The sequence below is a fragment of the Macaca nemestrina genome, chromosome 10, assembly GCF_043159975.1.
Source record: "Macaca nemestrina isolate mMacNem1 chromosome 10, mMacNem.hap1, whole genome shotgun sequence".
NCBI classification, from domain to species: Eukaryota; Metazoa; Chordata; class Mammalia; order Primates; family Cercopithecidae; genus Macaca; species Macaca nemestrina.
In genome coordinates, this window is record NC_092134.1 from 4,220,267 (window position 1) to 4,246,019 (window position 25,753).

Consider the following 25,753-nt stretch of genomic DNA (forward strand, 5'->3'; position numbering starts at 1 on the left):
CTTCACGTTTACCGAGATCTCTGATTCTCAGGAGACCAGATACAGTTGGTGTGGGTGGTGGCTTGGCCTCACTGAACAAATGTTGCCTGCAGTGTTTCTCTTTGGGGCTAAGCATATTTGCGCGGTGCCTCATGGTACTCACATGTAGCTCAGGAAGGCATGGAGCCTTATAACATTGGTTCTAAAACTTACCTGTGAGTAGAAGTTACCTGGGAAGTTGCTTGAAACGCAGATTCCTGGGCCTGGGCCCCAGAGACGGTGATTCAGTAGGTCTGGAGCGTGGGTCCTGTGACTCTCTGGGTTTTTTTTTTCCTTTTTGAGACGGAGTTTCGCTCTTGTTGCCCAGGTGCGGTGGCACGATCTCGGCTCACTGCAACCTCCATCTCCTGGATTCAAGCGATTCTCCTGCCTCAGCCTCCCAAGTAGCTGGGATTACAGGTGCCCACCACCACGCCTGGCTAATTTTTGTATTTTTAGTAAAGACAGGGTTTCACCATGTTGGCCAGGCTGGTCTCAAACTCCATACCTCAAGTGATCCACCCGCCTTGGCCTCCCAAAGTGCTGGGATTATAGATGTGAGCCACCACGCCCAGCCGACTCTATTTTTAAAGAGCATTCCAGGTAATTCCAAGGCAAGTGGTTCAGATACTTAGAAAAATTCTATAGTAGGTGGTCCACGTATTCGGAAAAACTCTCTAGGATTTGTTGGGATTTAGTATAATTAAGTGAAACCTACCCCGCTCCTGTAGTAATTAAAAGTGTGGGGTATGTTTTTTGTCGAGATCCGTGAATGTTTCTGTAAACACCATTTTGATTGTGTTGCACTTCTTAAAGGTTGTGATGACAAAGGTAATTTTAACCACTTGACTGTATGTTTTTCATCCTTGAAGACTGTCATATATTTTCAAGTGTCTTTCCTCCCTGTTACCTTAGGTTAAAGATCAAGGTCCGGAAGCCACTAGGAGATTTTTTAATTGGTTTTATTGGAGCATTAACCTGGGAGCGATCCTGTCATTAGGTGGCATTGCCTATATTCAGCAGAACATCAGCTTTGTCACTGGTTATGCGATCCCCACTGTCTGCGTCGGCCTTGCTTTTGTGGTCTTCCTCTGTGGTCAGAGCGTTTTCATCACCAAGCCTCCTGATGGCAGTGCCTTCACCGACGTGTTCAAGATACTGACGTATTCCTGCTGTTCCCAGAAGCGAAGTGGAGAGGGCCAGAGTAGTGGGTAAGCACTTAATTCTTATCTCAAGCTGTTTGATAGGACTTTATCGATCTCTTTATTAACATCCTAGCTTAGGTTTGTTGTGTGCTTATTGTGTGCTGGGCCAGGGCTGAGGGTTTGCTTGTCTTCTCTCCTTTAACATTGCATTTCCCCAAGGAGGCGGGTGCGGTCTTATTGTCCCATCCTAAAGACAGGCCAGTGGCCTGTTTCCAGAGCTCATGCTTTAACCCCACATTGCACTTTCTCTCACTGCTAGTGTAGACGGAAGCTCCTTTAGTGCCAGATTATAAAGGTAGAAATGTGTGGAGAGCATTGAGGAGACAGAAGACATGCTTTATACATGTTTCTTTTTATTTTAAAAACTTTGAAATACATGTGAATGAAAAACTAAGCAGTTGCTTATGCAGTCAGTACCTGTCTTTGCTCTTTAAAAAGTAAGCCACTGCCTCTCACCTGAAGGTCAGCATGGGCTCCATCATTCAGCGGTCAGGTCTGTCACTCTGACAGGAAGATGCAATAGCAGAATGGCGAGATGCACTGAGGGTAACCAGATGATCTCATGGGACTTACCCGGCGTTAGCACCAAAGTCCCATGAACTGGGGTGTTAAAACAGAAAGGCCTGTGTCCTCAGAACCCCTCCAAGTCACTGACCAACTATGACTCATGTTTGGTTGGTGATGTTTGATGCCAGTTAATAAAGTCCAGAACTTAAGCCCGAGAAAAGAACTCAGAAATTTTTGTGTTATTCTTGATTGAGGAATAATTTGCAGGTAGTAAAATTTACCCCTCATATCTGTACAGTTCTGTGAATTATGACAAACTTACTCAGGTTGTGTAACCACCAGTGCAGTCAAGGCATAGATTATTTCCATCATTCCGGAGAAGGCTCTGGGAACTTTTGTAGTCATTCCCCTCATGGAATGTTTGGATCAACATAGAAATGCCTGGTGGCTGCTGGTTGGGAGGCTGATGACTCAGCCATCGGAGTGTCCTGTGTCTCCGAGCCGTGCAGCCCACTGTGGCACGGCACGGGTTGCTGGACTTTCTTCTGTAGGCCCACTCACACATCTCCCTCCCTCCGGCTTGTCTGTGTTTGTCTTACTGATGTGCTTGGAGCCATAGCCAATGTGTCTAATATTCCTTCCACGTGGTAGATTGAAACTACACCAAAATGGCCCTGTGCGCCTACTTCTTTGCTCCTGAACGTCTCTGATTTCTCCAGCTGTCCCTGTGTGGAGTCATGGCAGATCTCACCAGTCTAGATGACCTGTTGGAAATGCTGGTGGGTCATTGTGGCATTCAGACACATAATTCAAAACTGCAAATGGTGGGACCACACTGAAGAATTTTTAGTAATTAAAGTACAGGAGGCTAAGGTGGGAGGATCACATGAGCCCAGCAGGTCAGGTCAAGGCTGCAATGAGCCATGATTGCACACCGCACTCCAGCCTGGGTGACAAAGTGAGACCCTGTCTCAAAAAAAAAAATTTAAGTAGCTCCGTCTTAGCTGACACTAGTCCTTTGCCAGGGCCTTATTTGATTAGACAAAAGCAGTGTTTCAGATCCTAGAAGTCTTTTTCAGGAGCAACCCTTCAAGTTTTAGTATCTGTGTGGGGGGTAGCCCATAGGCATTTCTGCAAGAGGACGGCATTGTTTTGTGGACGTACTTGGGTTTTAACGCACAAATGGCAGCATGGAGTGGGTTTGAAGTTACTTTTACTTAGGAAACTAATTTCCTCTTAGGATTGTCTTTGAAAGTCTTCTTGGGCACAAATAAGGAGAAAAAAAGCAGGGGTTAGCTTACAGAAAAGTTGATGGTCTGAGGAATTCTCAAATTCTGTTTGTATGAACTGGCTCTGTAACCTTGGGCAGGTTACTGGTCTTGTGAAGCCCAGCTTTCCTTTTTGTACAGCAGAGATGGATTCATCTCATGGCATCACTGTGAGGCCTGAGCATGGTGATGTGTGCAAGGCCCTCAGCAGGGTGCCAGGCACACGATAAGGGCCCTGTCAGTGGTGACCACTGTGACGAGGGTGCCTTAAAAAAGTTGGGCCTCCAAAGCCTGAGGAAGCATGACATACCCAGCATTTTACAGTCGTGACACTTAATTTCATCTGGCCCAATCTCAGTTTCCGTCCAGGGCGATCTGTGTCTTGAAGATAATGCAGTACTTGCTATTAAATGAGAAAGGAAGGCACATTTGTTCAATTCATCAGGCCAGGGTAGAAATGGTTCTACAGCTTTTTGAGATACATACTTCTTTGGGAATCCGTGAGAACCAGTGGACTCTCTTCCTGGAGAATACAAACACGTACATGTGGCCTTCACAGAGACTTGGGCATAGGCGTCCTGAAACGAGCTTGTCAACTTTTGTGGGGAGGAGCAGAGGGCTCTTGTGGGTGTTCGGGTGTCACTTGTGCCCATGGCTTCATGTTGGACCCTTGTGTGTTGCAAAATAGTGCACCTAACAATATGTATAACCCAGTAAAACTTCAGATGCATATTGATTTCACAGCTTTTAAATATTTTAATTATGTAAAGCTAAAGTAATATAACCAGTAACCTGTGTGAATAATGCTTTGTGTGAAAATGAATTTGTTGTTTGTTGTTTAAATGTTTTTAGTGAAACATATTTAATATGATGTGGTAAACCACTGATAGTATCTGTATTAGGTACAAAAGGACTTTTAATTTCCTTTATGAAAAAAAGTAGTACTTGAAGAAGTTAGTGTTTTCAAGTGAAAGTATTTATAATGTCTTTGGAATTTATTTTTACTTTTGGGTGTTTTTGTTTCTGATTATTTTCCCCCACTAGACTAAGTCTGTAAGGACAGGAGCTCTCTCCTTTGGCCCCCAGGTAGAGCAATGCAAGGCCTGCAGCAGGTACTCAGTCAGTATTTGTTGAATCGAACTTAGTTTTCTTGTCCAAAATTTGGCTAAAATATCAAGTTATAGTTTTCAGCGCTTTTATTTTTCCCCACTCTGAATGTCCAGACTTAAAATGTTGGCTTTATAAGATAAAGAATTTAAAATACTGGCACCATAGTAAAATGGGACATGAGTCAATAAACTAGAAAACTGACAGGTGCCATTTCTGTTGGCTTCCCACAGTTAAACACAGTCTAACTCTCTCCTGGTACTTCTTGGCTTTAGAGAATAGTGTGCACTTTGTTTTCCCATTTTACCCCTGAGATCCTTGGTGCCTGTTCCCCATTAGAGTGTTTTGGCGCTGGGAGAGAGTGCAGAGCTGTCTAATGGGGCCTGTTCATCTTCTAAATAATGAAGCGGGCCCAGAGGGAGTAAGTGAAACTCGTTAGTACAAGTACCTGGGAATGCCAGGTCCATGTTCCTGCTATGACCCGCAGATATGAGGGCAATGGCAGGGAGTGGAGGGGTAGTGGTGTCCTGCAGGGGTCAGGGCCTCAGGCTGTAAAGCCAAGACTGCCTGGGTCCAAGTCCTGGCCATACCTCGGGCAGCCTTCTCGCTCTCTGTGCCCAGGCATCTTCCTCTGTGCAATGGGGCCCTGAAGAGTTTTAAAAAACACCACATGGTTAATGAGGGAGGACGTAGGGACGCAGTGCACTGGGCACTCCCCATTTCCTGCTGTCCTAGGACAGAGCCAGGGACATCCTCCTGTCATCACCACCAGCACTGCCCTCCCCCTCAGCTCTTCCCTAACCCAAGAGCTGACAGCTTTCCTCCGAGAATAGAACCCTGCCTCTGTCCTGCCAGTGACTCAGTTTAAACCAGCAGGGTTTTATTCATAGCATTGGTATTGGCCGTCAGGTCTTGATGTTTGATAAATTAGCTGATTAAAAATTCACACAATCCAGTGCATTTTTTCATATGCTATCCAGTGGCGTAGCTGATGTCCTTCCCAGTGTCGGTGGAGCTGCAGACTCTCCCCACGCGGAGACTGCTGAGCCGGCAGCTGCACTGGGGCTGAGCTCAGCCATGGTTCAGACTGTCATCACAGATCTTCCAGCCACGCTAGAGTTACAGTAGCCCAATTGCACTTTGACTAGAAAGTCCCTTTGTCAGCTGTTTCAGTACATTCTGTGACATTTAGAAATAATTCAGGGAGCTGTGTTGGGTGTGTGCAGTTAGTAAGTGATGGAATGAGTTGAAGCAGATTCGATACAGTGAGCTGGTTTCTTACCTCCAAACTTAATTTGTGACCAAATAATTGATTGCTGGGAGGGGAAGAAAACTAATTCCTTCATTTTATTTCCCAAAGTGAAGGCATTGGAGTCTTTCAGCAATCTTCTAAACAAAGTCTGTTTGATTCATGTAAGATGTCTCATGGAGGGCCATTTACAGAAGAGAAAGTGGAAGATGTGAAAGCTCTGGTCAAGATTGTCCCTGTTTTCTTGGCTTTGATACCTTACTGGACAGTGTATTTCCAAGTGAGTGGTGACAAACAGGTTTAATTTCCTTTATCTTCCTATGAAGTCTTAGCCTAGCACTTGTTTTGGCCATGTTTAAAGTAGTTAGGACTAGATTATTTTTTTTTTCCATGAGTCTACAGAATCCTGGCATTTTTGGTTTTAGTTATGGAGTCATTTTGGCTGCTTTAACTATGTTTAAAGCCTCTCTGAAAAAGAAGCTGAGAACAGGTATGCTTCTGGTTTTTCCAGGCCCCTCTTGTTAATGTAATTTCTCCTTTGGATAACTGGCTGTTCTTTTTCAAAATTGATCTCCAGAAGACTTTACAGTGACCAAATCATTGACCTGTCTGTTTTCAAACTTGAGCCGTTGTCTGTTTCTGGGAGTCACTACTGTCTCATCTCAGAGCCTAGTTTAGGGGAGGGGCAGGATGCTTAGAGTGTTTGAGGGCACAGTTGGTTCACATATAATGATACTGTTTTTTATACCTAGATGCAGACAACGTATGTTTTACAGAGTCTTCATTTGAGGATTCCAGAAATTTCAAATATTACAACCACTCCTCACACGGTAAGAACAATTGTAATGATCTCAAAATTGTCATTTTGGGCTTATGTAATAAATGGATTCCTTCTACCAACTGTAAATGTTTTATAAATGTTAACAGCACCAACAAAAACCTTTGTTATTGAAATAGAGTTTTTACTTATTTTAGAGAATTTTTTTTGTTGGTTGTATCATTTACTAGATTAGGTTGACTGACATCAGTTCAACGTTACTTAGTATTTTTCACCTGATTATTTTCCCCTCAAAGCACAGAAAAGCAAATGCAGATTCATTTAGACTTTTCCCAGTTCCGTTCTCTCTAAACTGAAGAGGTTGTACCTTGTGGAGAGGAACTGTTCTTTACATGCATTTCTCCCATTGAGATGTTGGTTCTCCAGACGAGTGGTGTATTGCGGGGAGTAAACGCCTCCTCCCGTGTTTCACCCCAGCTCCCTGCAGCCTGGCTGACCATGTTTGATGCTGTGCTCATCCTCCTGCTCATCCCTGTGAAGGACAAACTGGTGGATCCCATTTTGAGAAGAAATGGCCTGCTCCCATCCTCCCTGAAGAGGATCGCCGTGGGCATGTTCTTTGTCATGTGCTCGGCCTTTGCTGCAGGTAGGAGGCATTCCGCTCCGTTCCTCCTCAGGCCCCACTTCGGCAGTTGTGGATTCAGAATATAGTGTTGACGCCCGGTCATGCCCCAGGTTGTTCAGGAAGTGCGTGTCTGTGAAAGAGGATGTGTATCAGTTATTTTACAGCACTAATCCTTTATTTTAAACTTTAAAATAAGTTGAAGATTATTTTCCTAAGGATATGTCAGTTTTCTTCTGGTACTAAAACCATTGGGTTGCTCTGAAAAGGGACTTTTGGACTGAGTTAAAGGGAGGTTTTTCTCTACCTTCTGGTTTAGAATTAGGCTGTTGAATGCTGAACAGATGAATTTGTGTAAATTAAAGGTACTATATCATTCTCGAGGATGACAATTCCACCTTCAGATTACTAACCTTTGGTTTATTAACAAGTGTCAGGGTGTGTGTGAGTCCTTTGAATTTTTTATGTAAAATTCTGTGTGCATTTTTCTGGTGACAAAAATGTTTCTAGATTGTTATAGGCTCATGGGCAGCATCTCCTCCCACTACAAATAAACCTCATAAGAACGAATGCCTAAGTCTCTAAACTCAGATGAGGAGAGTTATCCTTTTGAGGGTTTCCATTCTGTTTTTGTAATTTGTATGTGCTGAAATGAGTTGTTTATCCTTTGCTGATAAAGCTGGGTATTGCTGACTTTCTCAGTTATTTTGGAGTTCTCCCTTCATTAATATTTGAAAATTGTTGAATGATAAAACAGCTTAGTTACATAATAAGAAAAGTTGATATTCTTGAACCAGCTGTATATTATCTGCTGTTATGAGGAATTCAGTGTTAAGCGCTGCTGAAATGGAATTTAATATTCTCAAACAATGCTGCCTTCATAGCAGCCTTCATCTACTTTTGCCAGACTGAACATATTGATATAGTACTTAATAGATTTAAAGAAATTAGTCCCTGGGCTTAAGAAATCTCTATTCTAGAGACTGGGACATTTTAGAAGACTATTGCATTTTCTTTTGTTCAAATAGATAATTAAAGTGAGGTCGTGTCTGAGTGAAGTTTTTGCTGTGTGCCTTCTTTATAATTCAGCTTCTCTTCCAGAGCTGTGGCACATGGGGAAATAAGCATAGGCAGAGAAGAACTGAATTACCGCAGGGCTCTAGCTGCAGGCTGCAGTTCAGCAGAGTGCACACGCAGAAGGGCTGTCTGCAGGAAGTCTTTGCACTGGAGGCTGTGTCTGCCTGTCTGTTCTACCTCCCTAAAGCGCAGGCTCAGCTTTGGCCTCAGACCTCTCTCTCCCCCTGGGGCTAGAGTGCCTTCTCTGTGCCCCATCACCACACTGGTTGATGCCAAGGAAGGAAGTCCTCATTCCCTCCCTGTGGGAAAGGAGATCTCCTTGGTTTCTGGAGGCTTTTCCAGTAAATACTTGGTTTGGGCTTCTTTCCTAACATCCTCTCTTTCAGTTTCATAAATGGCTGAATCACTCCTGTGGGCTGCCTTGAGAGCCATGCAGGCCACTCTGGTGGTTTCTATATGTGTTTGTGCAGGATACAAGTGCCAGACCAGTCACTGTTGAGATTTCCCCATTGCGCTCCCTCAGTTGTCTTTAAAAAGCGCTAGCAGGCCGGGCACGGTGGCTCACACCTGTCATCCCAGTACTTTGGGAGGCCAAGGCGGGTGGATCACAAGGTCAGGAGTTTGAGACCAGGCTGACCAATGTGGTGGAAACTCTGTCTCTACTAAAAGTACAAAAATTAGCTGGCCATCGTGGCAGGCGCCTGTAGTCCCAGCTACTCGGGAGGCTGAGGCAGGAGAATCACTTGAACCCAGGAGGCAGAGGTTGCAGTGAGCTGAGATTGCACCACTGCGCTCCAGCCTGGCGACAGAGTGAGACTCCATCTCAAAAAAAAGAAAAAAAAAAGTGCTAGCAAAATCCACAATAGATCAGGTCCAGCACTTTCTGACCAGAGTCGGACAGCCTCTGCACAGTGCTTGCCTTACTGAGTGCTGGCGCCCGTGATGAGGCATGGGCTCTGACCTGGTGTGACTGCAGCAGCACCAGAGCCTCTGAATTGGTGACATAGAAGTGGAAAATTCGCAGCGTGTGTGCGTTCTGAAAAAGGCTTTCTTTCCCGGGTGACCCAGTGTTGGAAAGAAGTTTTACCTGCCGGTAGTTGGGAAGAGTTACATATGTCTTGTAACTTGACATGAGTACAGTCTATTAAATTTAATAAAACACCTGCCCATGTTTGATGTGATTTTACTCCCAGCTCTAGTGAGTATTATTTAGGGACGTTAATGGTCTTTGAGTAGAGACTTGAAACCATCATAGCAAACCAAAATTTTCATGGGAAAGAACCTTAATTTTGCTTGTAGCTTACCACCTACCCCCATAATAAATCACGGTCTTCCATTTAGTGCCATACCTGGTGGAGGCCGCTTTTTCTCTAAAGATGTTCAGATGCAAGTTGGGCAGGTCCAAGGGGCTTCTGCTCAGCTTAAGAAAAAAAGTATGTTAATTTGTTAGATTTAATTTTTCCCCTTAAAAAATTGTGTTTCTGTTCTTAAATTACAAGAGTAAAAAGATGCGCATTGGAGAAGAGGAAACCTTAGAATCATAAAGGAGAAAATAAAGATCCACGTAATGTCCTCAGAGCTGCTTGCTACTGATACTTTGGTGTCTGTCTTGTTTGTGTGTCTGTACACATACATCTTTTATGGTTTTGCAAAAGCAGAATCCTGTTGTGTAAGCTGATTGGAGCCTGATTAAGAAAAATCAAATGTAAAAAAGCTATGAAAGTATGACAAAAATTATGCATATTAATGGCAAAAAGAGGACCAAAAGACATATAAGCCGTAAAATACACACACGCATACATAAAATATACGCGCACACAGACACAGTTAGAAACTCTCAAGATTCCACCACCCAAGGAAATCCACTAATAACATTATGTAAATACATGGGAAAAATTATAAAAATACATGATGTGTGACATGTTTATACTGTCCTCTGTAACCTGCTTATAAAAATCACTTAATGTGTCATTAATAATCTTGCATGTGACACATTCAGCTGCATCTAGTTTGCACTGTTTTAGTAATCATTATAGTGAAATGTTTTTACTTATGTTCCTTCTTAAATCCCAAGAAGCGTAGTCATTGTATGACACGAAGGCGTGTGGTATATGTAGCTGAACTGTCTTGTGGGGAGGTTGTAGGCCCTTCCGTCATCACAGGTGGGTGGTGGTCCACCTGGATCGCTCCGCCTGCTGATCTGCTCCGTCCCACTTTCTGTGTCGTTGGGACTGTGTTCACCACAGCTACTGCAGGGCAGGAGTCACTCCTGGGCTTCAGAGCACGGATGCACATCCTGAAATTGAGGCAGAAGCAACCGAGAACCTTTCTCTGGGAAAAAGGTCAGAGCTTTCGTTAGAAAAGAGTTGAAAACCACTGGTCTACAGCAAGTTTTTAAAAGTTATTATATGATCAACTTATGGTCATTAAAAATAGATCCAAAGGGAGGCTTCAGTTCATCCACAACCCCCCATTCAGAGGTGACCACTGCAGCTGTTTTTGTGTCTTTCTAGAACATTTTCTGGGTATGGCTAAATTACTTATTTTAAAACAGAAGTGGAACTCCTCACAGTTTAGAACCTGTTCTTGTTTTCTGTGTGCTTACCATTTTCCCGTATCAATAGTTACACATTGAAATTGTGCTTTCTAACAACTAGACCATATTCCGTGTTTGAATGTTATATCGTTTTTAAAAACCAGCACTCTTCTTAATTGGCATTTGATTCCAGGTTATTCTTATTTCAAACAAGACCATGTTGTCACTCTTTTACATAAGCTCGTATGCTCTTGTCTTACTGTTTCCTGAGGGTAACTTACCTGATTGGAAGTGGTGGAGTGGAGTGTGTGAGAATTCTTGTTTTCTGTCATCCTTGCCAGTACTGATTTTTTTTTTTTTTCTGTTAATCTTTTCTTAGCTGAAGGGTTGAAAAATGGTATATTATTGTTTTGACATATGTTATTAGTGATGTTTAAGATTCTTTCCCAAAACTTTCAAACTCTATTGTCTTAGCTGAGTCATGGTTTACCTGGATCCACATGGAGTATAACTGTACACGGTTATATTCTGTGTACAGTTTGTGTTGTACCCATTTTTCTAATAGGTTTTTCTTTTTTGTGTTGTTACATAATAGATCATGATTGTTTAAGGATTTCAAATTTTTATCTCTTAGCTTATGGATTTTTTTTCTCATTTAAAAGATTTTCCCTTGAGAGACCAAGGCGAGTGAGATCACCTGAAGTTGGGAGTTTGAGACCAGCCTGGCCAACATGCTGAAACCCCATCTCTACTAAAAATACAAAAATTAGCCGGGCATGGTGGCACATGCCTTTAATCCCAGCTACTCAGAGGCTGAGGCATGAGAATCGCTTGAACTCAGGAGGCAGAGGTTGCAGTGAGCCAAGATCGATCGTGCCACTGCACTCCAGCCTGGGCGACAGAGTGAGACTCCGTCTCAAAAAAAAAAAAAAAAAATTCCCTATAATTTTGTTTATGGAATCTTGGAAAGTTTTATACATTTCTTTAGGTTCTCTACCTTTTATGTTAGGTTTATTCCTAACTACTTTTGTATTTTTGGTTCCTCATATATGGGATTTTATAAAATTCTGTGAGTTTCAGTGAACTGTTTTCAAATGATCATTCTTTGTCTTCAAATGATATAGTTTCTTTTTCTGTCTTTGTAATAATTTTATCTCTCTTTCTTTCTCTTTTTCTTTGATTCAACGTTAGTCTCATCCTGGATTTTAATGGGACTGCCACTGTTAGCTCACAGTTAAGTTGAAAGTTTATCATTGCCTGTTAAAGTAGGTATTTGTGGTGACATTAAACATCTAGCCAGCATGAATGTTGGATTTTTTTTTTTTTTTTTTTTTGGTATCCAAGGGTAATTACATCTCTCCCCGGCTACCTTTGGCTTCTCATGTATTTTATTTATATTATTGTATTAGATTCCTGATATTTAACTGTTCCTCCGTTTTAGAAAACAAACCCTGTTTGTTAAAAGAGGCTTATGTTGATCATCTGAGCTGACTCTGCTGCTGTATCATTGAGCGCGTGTGCATCTGTATCTAGAATTGGCCTTGGTCTGTGGTTGTTTTTGGCAGGTTTTGGTGGGGTGATATAGCTTCTTAAAAAGAGTTGGTGTACTCTTTTTCTCTGTAGGCAGGAGAATATTTTAAGGGGACAATAATTATCTTTCTGTTCTCAAGGAGTTCCAAGCATTTGTCTAGCTTGAAGTCATCTTGAGTCCATTACCTCTCTGAGAGGAAATTTATTTGGTAACTTTTTCAGTTTCAAGGCAAGGTCTCCCTCCCATCACCCAGGCTGGAGTGCAGTGGCGCGATCTCGGCTCACTGCAACCTCTGCCTCCCGAGTTCAAGCAATTCTCCTGCCTCAGCCTCTCCCGTAGCTGGGATTACAGGTGCCTGCCACCATGCCTGGCTAATTTTTGTATTTTTAGTAGAGACAGGCTTTCACCATATTGGCCAGGCTGATCTCAAACTCCTGACCTTGTGATCTGCCCACCTTGGCCTCCCAAAGTGCTGGGATTACAGGCGTGAGCCACTGTGCCTGGCTTTCATTCACTTGTACTTATTCTAGTCTATTTAATAATGAAAAGATAATTTAAGGCTATGAATTTGCTTGTTATTACTGCTTTGGTCAGTTCTCGTGTGCTTTGATTTGTTATAATGTTCTCTTGTTTTCTGTGAATATTGAAACTGGTTTTGGTTTTCTTTTTGATCTAAGACTAATTTCAAAGAATTTTTAAGTTTTACAATATTGATGTTTTTGTTTATACTTTTGCTAATGATGGCAAATTTTGTTGAGTCAGGAGAGATTATGGCTTTTATAATTCCTGCATTGGGGATTTCAAGGCTTCCTTTATGGCCAAATATCACCCTGTATAAGTGTTGTAGGTGAATAGGATGATTCATGTATTGTAATACTACCAACGATATTAATTAGGTGTTTTACAGCAGGAGTCTTAAACTCCAACACTGGCAGCGGGCCTGAAGCCATGTGGATAAGTGCATGGTCCAAGAATAACACAGTGGGTCTGTGGTGAATCAGAAGGCACAGACAGGTCCTGTCCGAACACTTTCTGAAACACTATGTGGGCTTGAAACATAAGCCTGTCAGAACGGAGCTCCACGAGGACCCAGATCTTTGTGTCTGTCCGATTCATTGAGTCGTCTCGGGCATGTTGTAGGCCTCAGTAATTATTTGTTGTCATGAAGTCGGTCTGGGGCCTGGCTTTCTATTTGTGTCTGTAGTTTGTAAACTTTATGCCAAACAAAGCTGTATTTTTTTTTTTCCATTTACTTGTTCTGACAAGGACGAAAAGAAGTGTATTCCTGTGAGATTCTAGCAGCTGGATGGTATTTTAATTCGCATTAAAGTTCATGATTTGTGTTTTCTCTGTGGATACGATGTGTCATCCGTAGTGAAACAGCCGTTGGGTTGGAAGGTAGTGCGTGTGGCATCGTTGAGAGCCAGGTGTGAAGCCTCAGCTCTGCCAGTTGTCTCCAAGTCTCACTCTCCTCATCTCCAAATGAGCTTGCGTTATTTCTCCCCCGGCTTACTGTGAATAACAAATGAGGTGCTGTCTGTGAATCAGTCAACAAAAGCGGCTCATCACGCAAGGAGCAGTTCGTACATGGCACCTATTGGTTATGTTGGTTTTTGATTCTTTTTCTCTCTTCTTGGTATTTTCTTGTCACCTCTTCCCTTTATGATTGCTTGTCTGGTACATCCTGGCCTGTCCCCTCCTTTATTTATAATCTTTGGGTTATATTATGCTTTAGTTCTGTGTATTAACCGTAATGTTCAGTTTTGTTTCTGTTTTTTGAACTGATATAAGTGGGTGACTTTTATCTGAAGGATCTGGCTCATTTATCCTGACTGCTGTGTTGATTATCCAGCGTTGCATCACATGCTTGTTTTTACTGGGTGCCCCCTTGCCATGCCACTGTCACTCAGCCTGAACCGTGCTGCTTTTCCGCCTGTCCCAGCCGTTCCAGGGCTCTCAGTTGTTCCCAGACAGGGTCACTTTCCTCATTGGCTCTGCCTCCGCCTCGTTCATGACTGGGGGCTCCGGTCCCAATCCTGGTTTCCGCAGTGTCGGCTGTGCGTGCACTTTTGCCACTACTCATCTCTCTGCTAACAGCCTCACCGATAATCAGGCTTATTTGTTTTCTCATTTTCTCTTCTCCTAATTCTTGATTTCATCATATGTGTCTCTCGTAAGCCAACGTCCTCTTAGTTTCTTTGTTACCTTTTTCATCCTTAGTCTTCAGAGTCTGTGTTTTCTTGAATTGTAAGACAAGTTATCTGGTAGAACTATGCCAGTAGCAGTAGTAGTATCTTTCCCATTCAGGTTATAAAATCTACTTACGGTCCACATGAGCAACCTTGGCTTGTCCTGCCCCCTGTGGACACTTTGGTGTGCCGTCCTAAGGCTCTCCTTCCCTGTGAAGGAGAAAAATGGTTTTCAGCTTTCGTGTTTATTTCCAAAATAGATCTCAATTTCTGCTTGAGTTGCATTGGTTCTGTTCCCATTCAAGGAGTGGCTGCAGTCAGCTACGGTCCCAGGGGAGCAGGCGGGAGCTGGGGACCTTGGGTGTCCATGGGAGGCCATTGCCACACAGTTCATTCTTGGTGTTTGAAGGCACTGATGCCAGGGCTAGGGGTGCAGAGCCGTGGTTGCTGTCAGCTGCCCTGTTGGGGAGGAAGGCTGTCATTTGGAGACAGTCCCTACTGTCACTACCAGCCTTGCCTGATTAAGGTGCCCTCAGATGCCCCTTTCCAGAGCAACTAAGGGCTCTAAATAGTTTGCTATCCTTGCCTGGGTCTGCGTTTATGTTTCTCCCATGGAGGGCAGAGTAGAAGGATTGGGTTTCCCTTGACACTCTTCCAGGGCGGGGCTGCAGGTTTTCTGATGGAAGTAAACTGTGGGTTGGCTGGAAGGTCTCTCTCTACCTTGATCCTGGAGAATGTTTTCACTTTGCTTGGCATTTCAGTTGAGATTTGAGGTGGAAATTCCAGAGTTTGTCTTCTCATCGCCCTGTGAATCACATCCTGGTCCTTTCTCATGCTCAGGTTTTAGAAGGAACATTTTTAATATTTTCATTCCATTGCCCTCTGACCAGATCTTTCTTCATACTCACATTTTAAAAATGTTTACATACAGTTTAAATATTAGGGCCTGTGACCTAATTTGCAATAAGAATTCTTTATAAAACTTGGCGGTATCTTTAACCTAAGGACTTGGACCTGCAAGTAGATGCTTTTACACTTTATTTCCATTGGTTGATTTTTGTTTATAGAGTAGCAGCTGCTGCCTTTGCTTGTTTTTCTTTTGTCTTTCTGTTGCACTTGACAGGTGACCAGTAACTCAGCCTGCACCTGCAGTGAGATCTCAGTGCTGCTGAGAGCAGAGGTTGATTTGTGAAGTCAGCTTACTTTGTTGCAAAGATTAAGCCTACCCTATGCAGGGAAACTGACATCATCATCATCATCATCATCATCATTTGTTGTTACAATAATAAATAAATAGATCACCTTCGATCTATCGCTATGTTTGGAAAAACATTTCAACATTACCTGCTGTTAGGTAAAATAGCACTACTGTTAATTCTACAGTAGGACTATTTAACTTTCTCCTACTCCCCTTTGTAAGAGACAAAAGAGGTATGGGTGAGCAATCCAGATATTTGAGAATTAAACGAAACGTACTGGACATCCGATTTTATATAAGATGCTGTAAAAAGCCAAAGTGAAATAGGTGTGCTATGGCATGACCTCCACTCAGCCTGCTTAGGAGGCTGAAGGCTGGGGGCCTGTTAGTCCTGGGGGAAGCTGTGATTAGACATGGTCCTTTCATGCATCAGAATCACGTTCGCTATGAAGTCTTGTAGCAAACATCAGATTTTTAGATTAACTCTTAAATGTTAATACATGAATATTACACTAACCTACTTTTGAATTCTAGGAATTTTGGAAAGTAAAAGGCTGAACCTTGTTAAAGAGAAAACCATTAATCAGACCATTGGCAACGTCGTCTACCATGCGGCCGATCTGTCACTGTGGTGGCAGGTGCCGCAGTACGTGCTGATTGGGATCAGCGAGATATTTGCAAGTATCGCAGGTAAGGACCTTTAGTGCCGGAGGTGTCTGAGTCCAGGCAAAAGCATGAGCGCTCTGGCGTTCTCACTGTGCTGTTGGAATATGTTGAGACGAGGACAGCACAGCACTTCTGTAGCTTTTGGCAGTGTGTGGTTTAGAATATGAATCGCTAAGTAAACACACCAATGCCGAGGTTCTCCTTTCTTTGTGTAAAAACAGTATCGCAAAATATTTTCATGAAAGTTTGTTAACTACCCTATAAGTTCCACAGGACAGAGAAGAAGAAACCAGTCGTGGTTGGATAGTTCCCAGCGGAGCCCTCAGCCGTGCCACCATGGTGGCTGGGCTGAGCTCACAAATCTCAGTGCGCTTCATTTAGATGTACATAAATAAGCAGATCTAATTTTTAGAAACGTGTTTTCACAGGCCTCCCTTTTCCTATTAGCGAGATCCTGCAGTGGTTGAACAAGTGTATTCTGGGCAGATCTGTCCGGCTGCTGAGAGTGAGAGAGAAGAGAAAATGAGTGATATGCAGAGGTGGATGGATGTGCGGGTCGTAGTCAGTGGTGGTTTTCACTTTAGAAGACTCATCCAGAATTGGCTAATGAATTTGTAAAGGGAATAAATCACAATGGAATGGACTTCTGTTTAGAATACACTACAAATCTCCGTGTCTAGTTATAAAAATCTAAATTTATAGATGGGCCTGCCAAAATAGTTTTGAAGTATATTGCCCTTGTTGCGGTGGCTCACACCTATAATCCCAGCACTTTGGGAGTCCGAAGCAGGTGGATCACCTGAGGTCAGGAGTTCGAGACCAGCCTGGCCAACATGGTGAAACCCTGCCTCTACTAAAAATACAAACAATTAGCCAGGCATAGTGGCACTCTCCTGTAATCCCAGCTAGTCGGGAGGCTGAGGCAGAAGAATCGCTTGAACCAGGGAGGTGGAGGTTGCAGTGAGCCAAGATTGTGCCATTGCACTCCAGCCTGGGCAACAAGAGCAAAACTCCATCTCAACAAAAAAAAGATAAAGTGTATTGTCTTTGAAATAGAATCCTTATGTAGATTTCCCAGTTTAGTGTGTGTACTTTGTTTTCAAACTCCCGTTCCTTGACAATATAGGAAATTTGTTTCTTTAATCTCTTCAAGGAACACAAAAGTCTAAGAGCCAACAAATCACATGTTACCTTTAAGCTTGAGAGCGAGGAGTTTAACTTTCTGCTCATTGAATTTTTTTTTTTTTTTTTTTTTTTGAGACGGAGTCTTGCTCTGTCGCCCGGGCTGGAGTGCAGTGGCCGGATCTCAGCTCACTGCAAGCTCTGCCTCCCGGGTTTACGCCATTCTCCTGCCTCAGCCTCCTGAGTAGCTGGGACTACAGGCGCCCGCCACCTCGCCTGGCTAGTTTTTTGTATTTTTTAGTAGAGACAGGGTTTCACCATGTTAGCCAGGATGGTCTCGATCTCCTGACCTCGTGATCCACCCGTCTCGGCCTCCCAAAGTGCTGGGATTACAGGCTTGCGCCCGGCCATCTCTGCTCATTGAATTTTTTAGGAATTGTCCTAATGGCTAGGAGAATGAACAGTTGGCCTGTAGCCGTTGATTTCTTTTTTTTTTTTTTTTTTTTTTTTTTTTTTTTTTTTTTGAGACGGAGTCTCGCTCTGTCGCCCAGGCTGGAGTGCAGTGGTGCGATCTCGGCTCACTGCAAGCTCCGCCTCCCGGGTTCACGCCATTCTCCTGCCTCAGCCTCCCGAGTAGCTGGGACTACAGGCGCCCACAACCGCGCCCGGCTAATTTTTTTTGTATTTTTAGTAGAGACGGGGTTTCACCGTGGTCTCGATCTCCTGACCTTGTGATCCGCCCGCCTCGGCCTCCCAAAGTGCTGGGATTACAGGCGTGAGCCACCGCGCCCGGCCAGCCGTTGATTTCTTGATCACTAGTAAGGAAAGAGGTTGTGCCTGTCTGCAGGACTCAGTCCCTAGGAGACCCCATGCTTCCTCTGCCATATTAGGCCAGAGCGTTGATCCCATGTGTTAAGGTTCTCCTTTCACAAAAATGACCCTTCCTTTTCTTTCCTCAGGCCTGGAATTTGCGTACTCAGCTGCGCCCAAGTCCATGCAGAGTGCCATAATGGGCTTGTTCTTTTTCTTCTCTGGCGTCGGGTCGTTCGTGGGTTCTGGACTGCTGGCGCTGGTGTCTATCAAAGCCATCGGATGGATGAGCAGCCACACAGACTTTGGTAAGAGCCAGCATCCTGTCCCTTTTGAAAACAGCCAGTGAGGGGAGGCGTGGGCGCTCAGGAGATGGTTGAGTGAACGGAGGTGTTTTCGCGTGGATGGCCTGTCCCGAGCTGCCTGTCCGCTGCTCCTTCCACAGCACCGCGCTGTGCTGCTTGCATCGCTTCTTTTCCTTACCTCATGAACGGTTTTCAAGAGACAAGCAAGTCTCTCTTCTCATCCCCGGGGCCAAGCCTGCCCTGACCACAGCCCGGTGAGCAGCTGCTGCACCCACCGCTCCTTATGGAGATGTCCTTGACGGACAGGCACCTTCTCCACCCCCGTCCAGCACAGTCTTCATGAGGCAGCTGAATCTGCACCCCAAGCTTCCCTTTCTTTCACTTGGGTGTGGTGTACTTTCATTTTCTTTTCCTGACAGTACCTTTTCTGATATGAAAAAGACAAGCTAGATAGTAAGTTACTTTTAAAAATAAACATATTACTCGTGATCAATGATAATGGGTTTTTACAGTTAATACCAGTAGTTGGCATCTTGAGTGTTGAACAGAACCACTCATAAAAGATGAGTTTTGTTTTCTTCAGGTTTACGATGCTTTTAAATGGACCCAGCAAGTGAAGGTTTCTTCTTTCTTTTCCTTTGTAAAAATATTTTATCCACGAAAACCACCTCGTTACTTTTTCTTGTATAATCATGTGGCATTTGCTCTGGTCTGGTAGTACTTAACCACTTGTAGGTTACAAATCCCCTTGAGAATCTGATGAACGTTGAGGGACTTTTCTGCAGAAACTGCAGAATTCCCAGAGTCCTTCCACGAGTGTAGACCTGTGGAGTCCTAATGTAAGGCCCGGAACTCCAAGCCACCAATGTCCCCTGGATACTTGTCACCGATGTTTTCTGGCTGTGGGTGCCACCTCCATGGCCAGCTCAGGGCTGCTTGCTCTGAAGAGGGCAAGTGGATTTGGGGCTGGCATTTCATTCTCGCCTTCTCCTGAAGATGGACAGCCCGGGGAGTAAGATCCCCTTGTGGTACATGGGACAGACAGACTTCAAAGAAAGACCAAGTCCATAGCTCTGAAGACGAAGATTCTGGTTCTTGGTTTGTGTTTTATCTTTACATGTGTCATAAAGGATTGGCTGGTCATTCTCGTTGCTTTCTAGTCATTTAATCCTCATTCTTACTTTAATTTCACATCTCATAGTTGACCTTTCATTCATCATTTCTGTCTGACAGGTTGGTTGTGGATTTCCTGCATTGGTGCACTCAGGACGAGTGTGCTGGGGGTGGGCCAGGATCTGTCGGTTGTTTTCAAGAATGGAAAGTGTTCCATGAAGGAGGCGTGTTTGCCAGCAGCCCCCAGGCTGTGCCCCTCGGCTGCATGGCAGCCTGCTTGGTTCACACCAGTAAGGAGAGTTGGAGCTCATCTGTCGAGCAGCCCTTGGCGTCCTGGGTGGAGAAATAAAGGCTGTGACGTGGGAAATCCACAGGAAGCCCACTCCTCAGAGAGAGTTCTCCCTGAATTTGTGTGGCCTTGGAAGGAGCAGCAGCTCTCAGGCCAGGTTCCGGGGGTGTCTGTGCCACCCTTATCCCAGGCCCTGCCTCAGCGTCTCGTGACTGGCACAGGAAATAGCTTTCTGTAAAGTCACAGGACTGTGAGGGGAGAGTCCCCAGAGTTTTGTTACATTGGTTTTTTCTTGCCTGCCTCCCAGCAGGCTCCTTTTATTAGTGTTATTTAAGCTGGGGAGAACGTGCATACCATAGTAAAGGTCTCTAATCTTAAGCGCAGCTTGCTGTGTTTGCAGCCTGGATCACAGTGGAGGCCCTTTTGGAAGCCCTCCTTGCATCTCTCCTTAGTTTACGGCCCCCCACAGAAGGTAAACCTGTGCTGTTCCAGCGTTGGCCCCCACAGGTTACCCTGTCCTGTCCTGTGCTGGCCTGTGGCTGTCTCCTTTCACTTAGCACTTCCATCTGTGAGTGTCTCCCCTGTACTTCTGAGTATCGCTCCTTCGTATGAGCGGTCCCAAGGCATTTATCCATGCCGCTGTCGGTGGGTGCCCAGATGCTGGCAGCGTGGGGCTGTTGTGAATGCCTGTCCTGCCTGTGAGCCTGTGGGACAGATGTGCTCGTTCCCCGAGGGCCCAAGAGTCTGTCTTGTCAAATGTCAAAACCCCAGTGTTTGCCGTCTTCCTATGTAATTATCCTTCTGTCTGTGAAGACGCCCAGGAATGCACGGGAGGTTTTCTCCCAGGCGACTTAGGCATTTCCGAATACCCTGTGTAATGCCACCGTAAGACAGACTCTGACGAGGCGTGGTGTGTGTCTGCCGGCGGGCTCGGACCGCACCTCCGCTCCTGCAGGACAGCGCAGCCTTCAGTTCACGTGGCCTGCCAGCTTTAGCTTGGGAAGTTTTCCGTGACTGGCACATTTGAGGAGACTCGTGTTTCAAAATAGGCACATAAAATGATGTCATTGATACTTTGATGACAGCCTCGTCTCAGTAGCGTCAAAGGCCAGTGTTGGGACAGCAGTGACAGCTAGTGCCAGCCTCCAGGAAGCTGGGGCTTTCATCTCCGTTGAGTGCCCAGGACAGGGCCTGGTAAGTCGCAAGGACTGAATGAATATTGTAAAACATATGTTGGAAAAAAATGAAGGTTTAGTCTGGTAGAATTCAGGATATTAGCAGCTCTCTTTCTCAGTCTACTAGTAGACAGGAAGTTGTTATCTTCTTTAATCGGTGTGAATGAGCATTCTTTAAAAATGTGTGAGATCTTACCGTACAGATGTGTGGGGTTTTTTTTTCGAGATGGAGTTTCACTTTTGTTGCCCGGGCTGGAGTGCAGTGGCACGATCTTGGCTCACTGCAGCCTTTCACCTCCCGGGTTCAAGCGATGATTCTCCGGCCTCAGCCTCCCAGGTAGCTGAGATTACAGGTGCCGCCACCACGCCCGGCTAATTTTTTGTGTTTTTAGTAGAGACGGGGTTTCATCATGTTGGCCAGGCTGGTCTTGAATTCCTGACCTGAGTTGATCACCCACCTGGACCTCCCAAAGTGCTGGGATTATAGTCATAAGCCACTGCGCCCGGCCCCGACGCATATTATATTGTGTTTATTTGGTAAATGCACTGTTGAACATGCGATATATGTTCAGATAGAAAAAGGAAGTGCCAGAATAACCCAACTTTAAAAAGATCTTCAGAAGAAAGGAAGTCTCACTTTTTAAAATAAACAAATGAGAAAGTGGTTTTGAAGAGGAGCAGAAAATGGAGCAACTCGATTCCAAAGCACTCGCTTCCCTCGTAATGTTGCCGGCCACAGGCATCTGTGACCTTGTGCGGAGACATGCAGCAGTGCTTTCCAGCCAGTGGCAGGTGATGTACGTGGAACGGAGACAGAGGGACGGCCATGGTGGTAGGAGCAGCCGTGGTGGAGAGCACAGGGCGACACTCGGCTTGGCCTGGACGTGTCCTGGATGATCAGTCATGATGAGCTAATGTCCTGCCGTTTTCTGCACACATGTCGTTCCCATGTCTCCACATTGAGTGGTGATATTAGCCGGTGCTGGCCAAACTCTGTTCTCTGATGGAGAGATGCCAGTTTGCAGATTGGACAGTTCCAGACCTCTGTGGAAGGGGGATTATGACTGTAGTGCGTGGTGCTGGCACCCTCACCGTGTCCAGGCTCCTTCTCGAGTGCCGATTTCTGAAACGCTGCTCCTTTCACTGATGAGGAAACTGAGACGCTGCTCCTTTCACCGATGAGGAAACTGAGCACAGAGATCTCAGAGGCCGGATTCAAGCCTTATCACTTGAGTTGCATGGCCCATGACCTTAGCCTCTGCACTGTCCAGCCTGCTTGGGATGCAAACGTTGCATGTAAAATGCCTCCATAGTGCCTGGGACTGGGTTGGGTATTCAGTGTACGCTAACTCTTTTTTTTTTTTTTCCCAGATGAATTTTATTTTATTTTATTTTATTTTATTTTATTTTTTTGAGACGGAGTCTCACTCTGTCACCCAGGTTGGAGTGCAGTGGCGCGATCTCGGCTCACTGCAAGCTCCGCCTCCCGGGTTTCTGCCATCCTCCTGCCTCAGCCTCCCGAGTAGCTGGGACTACAGGCGCCCGCCACCTCGCCCGGCTAGTTTTTTTTTTTTGTATTTTAGTAGATACGGGGTTTCACTGTGTTAGCCAGGATGGTCTCGATCTCCTGACCTCGTGATCCGCCCGTCTCGGCCTCCCAAAGTGCTGGGATTACAGGCGTGAGCCACCACGCCCGGCCCTAACTCTTTGTATTAAAGTATGCGGAGGTATCTGCTTGTGTCAGGTTGAGGATGCTAAAACCCGAACATGTTTAAGACATTTAAAAACCAGCTCATCTCATCCTTTGACACATTGCCCAGCTGCTGGCCCTGGTGGGTTGGGTGTGTGGTTTCCCATCAGTGACCCATGCAGTGAATCCGGAGTTCACGATGTTCAGGCTGTGTCATAGTGTGATCTGTGGTGCTACAAAGCGCACAGGTTCTGTAGCCAAGTTAGAAAGATGTTCACCTCGGGATTCGACAAGGAGATAGTCAGGTGCTCTTTTGTTACCTTCATGTCTGCCTTCCTCAACAATACAGTTCCAGGCCAATCATAACTATAATTGGAGGAAGTTCCCTTGAAGTAGTTGAAGGGAGGAACACTGCCTGAGAAAAGGCAGGAAGGAAATAACACCAGACCGGCTAACACTTGTTTCTGGTGGCGAGAACACAGGAAGGTAATTTTTTTACTTTGCCCAGGTGTTCTGGTGTGGGGGGTTAGCGGTCACAGGAGGCTGGGTTGGAAGGTGTCCCCTTGCTCCTGATTTGCAGTGTTGTCACATGGCCTTAGGCACACTCTGCATCGACACTGTCCCCTTCACTACCGCATGTGTCTCTGCAGGCCACGCAGGGATTTTCCTGAGTGCTGGGGAGCTACCTTTCCTCTAGTTTCCTCAGGGAACCTCCTCCTTTTACCTTACAAAAGAGAGGATGGGCTGCTAGGGGCAGGTGGGGGGCTGAAGAGAGCCCACCTCTGGAGCCCCCGTTGGAGATGTATCTCACTTCAGGGAGCTTCTCCAGTGGTTTTGAAAGCAAGATACTTGTGTATTTTGGACTACAGAGAAAACATTTGTTTCTTTTTTTATGACTCCAGTTAAACCTTAGTAGGAACCAGATTGAATAGTAAAGTCTTGAAAAATACCTGTAGCAGTGCAGCTTACCTGCCGCTTTCTTTTTGTTTTCTCCAGGTAATATTAATGGCTGCTATTTGAACTATTACTTTTTTCTTCTGGCTGCTATTCAAGGAGCTACCCTCTTGCTTTTCCTCATTATTTCTGTGAAATATGACCATCATCGAGACCATCAGCGATCAAGAGCCAATGGCATGCCCACTGGTGGGAGGGCCTGACCTTCCTGAGGCCATGTGCGGTTTCTGAGGCTGACATGTTAGTAACTGACGGGTGCACTGAGAACAGGCAAGACTTTAAATTCCCATAAAACTCTGCCTTCACTGAAACTTGCATGTTGCCTGGATTGATTTCTTCTTTCCTTCTATCCAAAGGAGCTAGGTAAGTGCCTTACTGCAGCATGTCTCCTGGCACGCTGGGCCCTCCGGGAGGAGAGCTGCAGATTTCGAGTATGTCGCTTGTCATTCAGGGTCTCTGTGAATCCTCTAGCTGGGTTCCCTTTTTGACAAAAACCCACAAATGGAGACTGCAGTCTTGGGAAACTGCACGTTAGTCGGCATCCCAGTTTCTTAAACAAATGTATCACCTGCTTCCCATAGCCATGCGATCTCACCGTAAAAAAAAATTAATAAACTGCTACTTATACTGAGGAAAGTGAGGATTTTTTTTTTTTTTTAAAGATAAAAGCATGGTCAGATGCTGCAAGGATTTTACATAAATGCCATATTTATGGTTTCCTTCCTAAGAACAATCTTGCTCTTGCCATGTTCTTTGATTTAGGCTGGTAGTAAACACATTTCATCTGCTGCTTCAAAAAGTACTTACTTTTTAAACCATCAACATTACTTTTCTTTCTTAAGGCAAGGCATGCATAAGAGTCATTTGAGACCATGTGTCCCATCTCAAGCCACAGAGCAACTCACAGGGTATTTCCTACCTTACCTAGTCAGTGCTTATGTATAGCTTTATTTTGGTACGATTGGGACTAAAGACCGATCATGGTTGTATGTAAGGAAAACATTCTTCTAAACAGAAATAGTGTAATGAAAAATAATTGGAAGTGTTAAATGTGAACTTGAGCTGTTTGGTCACATTTTTGTACTGTTATTGTACATGTATCTGGGGCTTCTACGTTTGTTAATAATTTTTCTGTATTTGTTGCTGTATTTTTGGCATAACTTTATTATAAAAAGCATCTCAGATTCAAAATCCGTGAGCTGGTTCTTTGCGTGGTTCGTCCTCGGTCGCTGTTGGTGTGGCATGTGCTCACGGGTGTCCTCACGGGTGTCCTCACGGGTGTTGTGAGGATTCCTCCCCGCTGCATGGAAGGCACAGACAGAGCTTCCCGAGTCGGGAACTGAGGGGAGGGTGGGGAAGGGCGCTGCTGCACAGCCCTGGGATGCTCCGGGGCATCTGCTGATTCTGCAGCCTCCTCTGCATTGAAGGATAGTTTCAGCATTTGGAGAAGACAAAAAACAAACCAAAAAAGCCTCACGTTGTTGTTCGTTGTGTAATACAAAGTATAGAAGAACTACAGAAAAATATAAGGAAATTTCAACCAATTGAGGTAGAATAGAGTGAAGACAGATGACACTGATGGTATCACTGCATCTCAGAGGGGCCGGAGGTGTGAGCCCAGGTTAAAAACAAGTGGGGCAGGTTTTGAAAAGCCTGTGCTAGGAAGGATACCACTTTCCAGAGACAGAATTCATGTCTTCAGGATATATCAAATGTAAAAGTATGTGCGTTGTGCGTCTGATGCCCCGGGCTGTGTGAACAGCGAGGGAGCCGCCACATCCGTCCGCCTGTCCCGCCAGCTCCCGCTCCTAGCTATAGGTGCACCCTTGATGTTACGAGGGAAATTCTCTCCAGAAAGTCAGTTGAAGGGTTGAGAGTCATCAGGGTACCAGCCTGTGATATCGTGATGAGATAAGAAACAGATTTGGTCTGGGCCCTAAATCCCTGGGACAGAACTCCCACAACCCCTGTAGATAGGGTACTAGGAGAAGCCCGCATTTTCATATTTGCTGTTTGACCCCTTGACCCCAGCTCCTGACCTAGAGCTGCTAAGGCCTTTGTAATTTCCTGGGTGATGGGAGCATCTTTTGTTCTAATGAGGCCATCTGTGGTGGCTCCTGGACATGCTCAGGAGGGGGGCTGCTTGCTTGGGGAGCCAGCCTGGTGATAGGAGGTGGGGGACTCGTAGCCCTCCCCTCCCCCACCTCCAGGAATTCTTGACTACGTAATGAAGCCTCCATAAAACCCCAGAGGCCTGGGGTTCTGAGAACTTCCTTGTTGCTGAACTCATGGGGGCTTCCCGGTCCCCTTCCCACACACTTCACCCTGCACAGCTCCACCTGCT

At 45.0% G+C, this 25,753-nt stretch overlaps 1 protein-coding gene across 1 annotated transcript in view; it reads left to right on the forward strand.

The window, feature by feature from the left end:
• Window positions 1–24,600, forward strand: part of LOC105493303 (solute carrier family 15 member 4) — a 33,199-nt gene extending 8,599 nt beyond the window's left edge. Inside the window, exons 2-8 of the mRNA XM_011760858.3 lie at window positions 934–1,229; window positions 5,466–5,634; window positions 6,107–6,184; window positions 6,610–6,778; window positions 15,820–15,975; window positions 18,033–18,191; window positions 23,452–24,600. Coding sequence (XP_011759160.2) covers window positions 934–1,229; window positions 5,466–5,634; window positions 6,107–6,184; window positions 6,610–6,778; window positions 15,820–15,975; window positions 18,033–18,191; window positions 23,452–23,612 — 1,188 coding nt within the window. The 3' untranslated portion in view covers window positions 23,613–24,600. The remainder of the gene's footprint in view (window positions 1–933; window positions 1,230–5,465; window positions 5,635–6,106; window positions 6,185–6,609; window positions 6,779–15,819; window positions 15,976–18,032; window positions 18,192–23,451) is intronic.
• The last annotated feature ends 1,153 nt before the right edge of the window (window positions 24,601–25,753 follow it).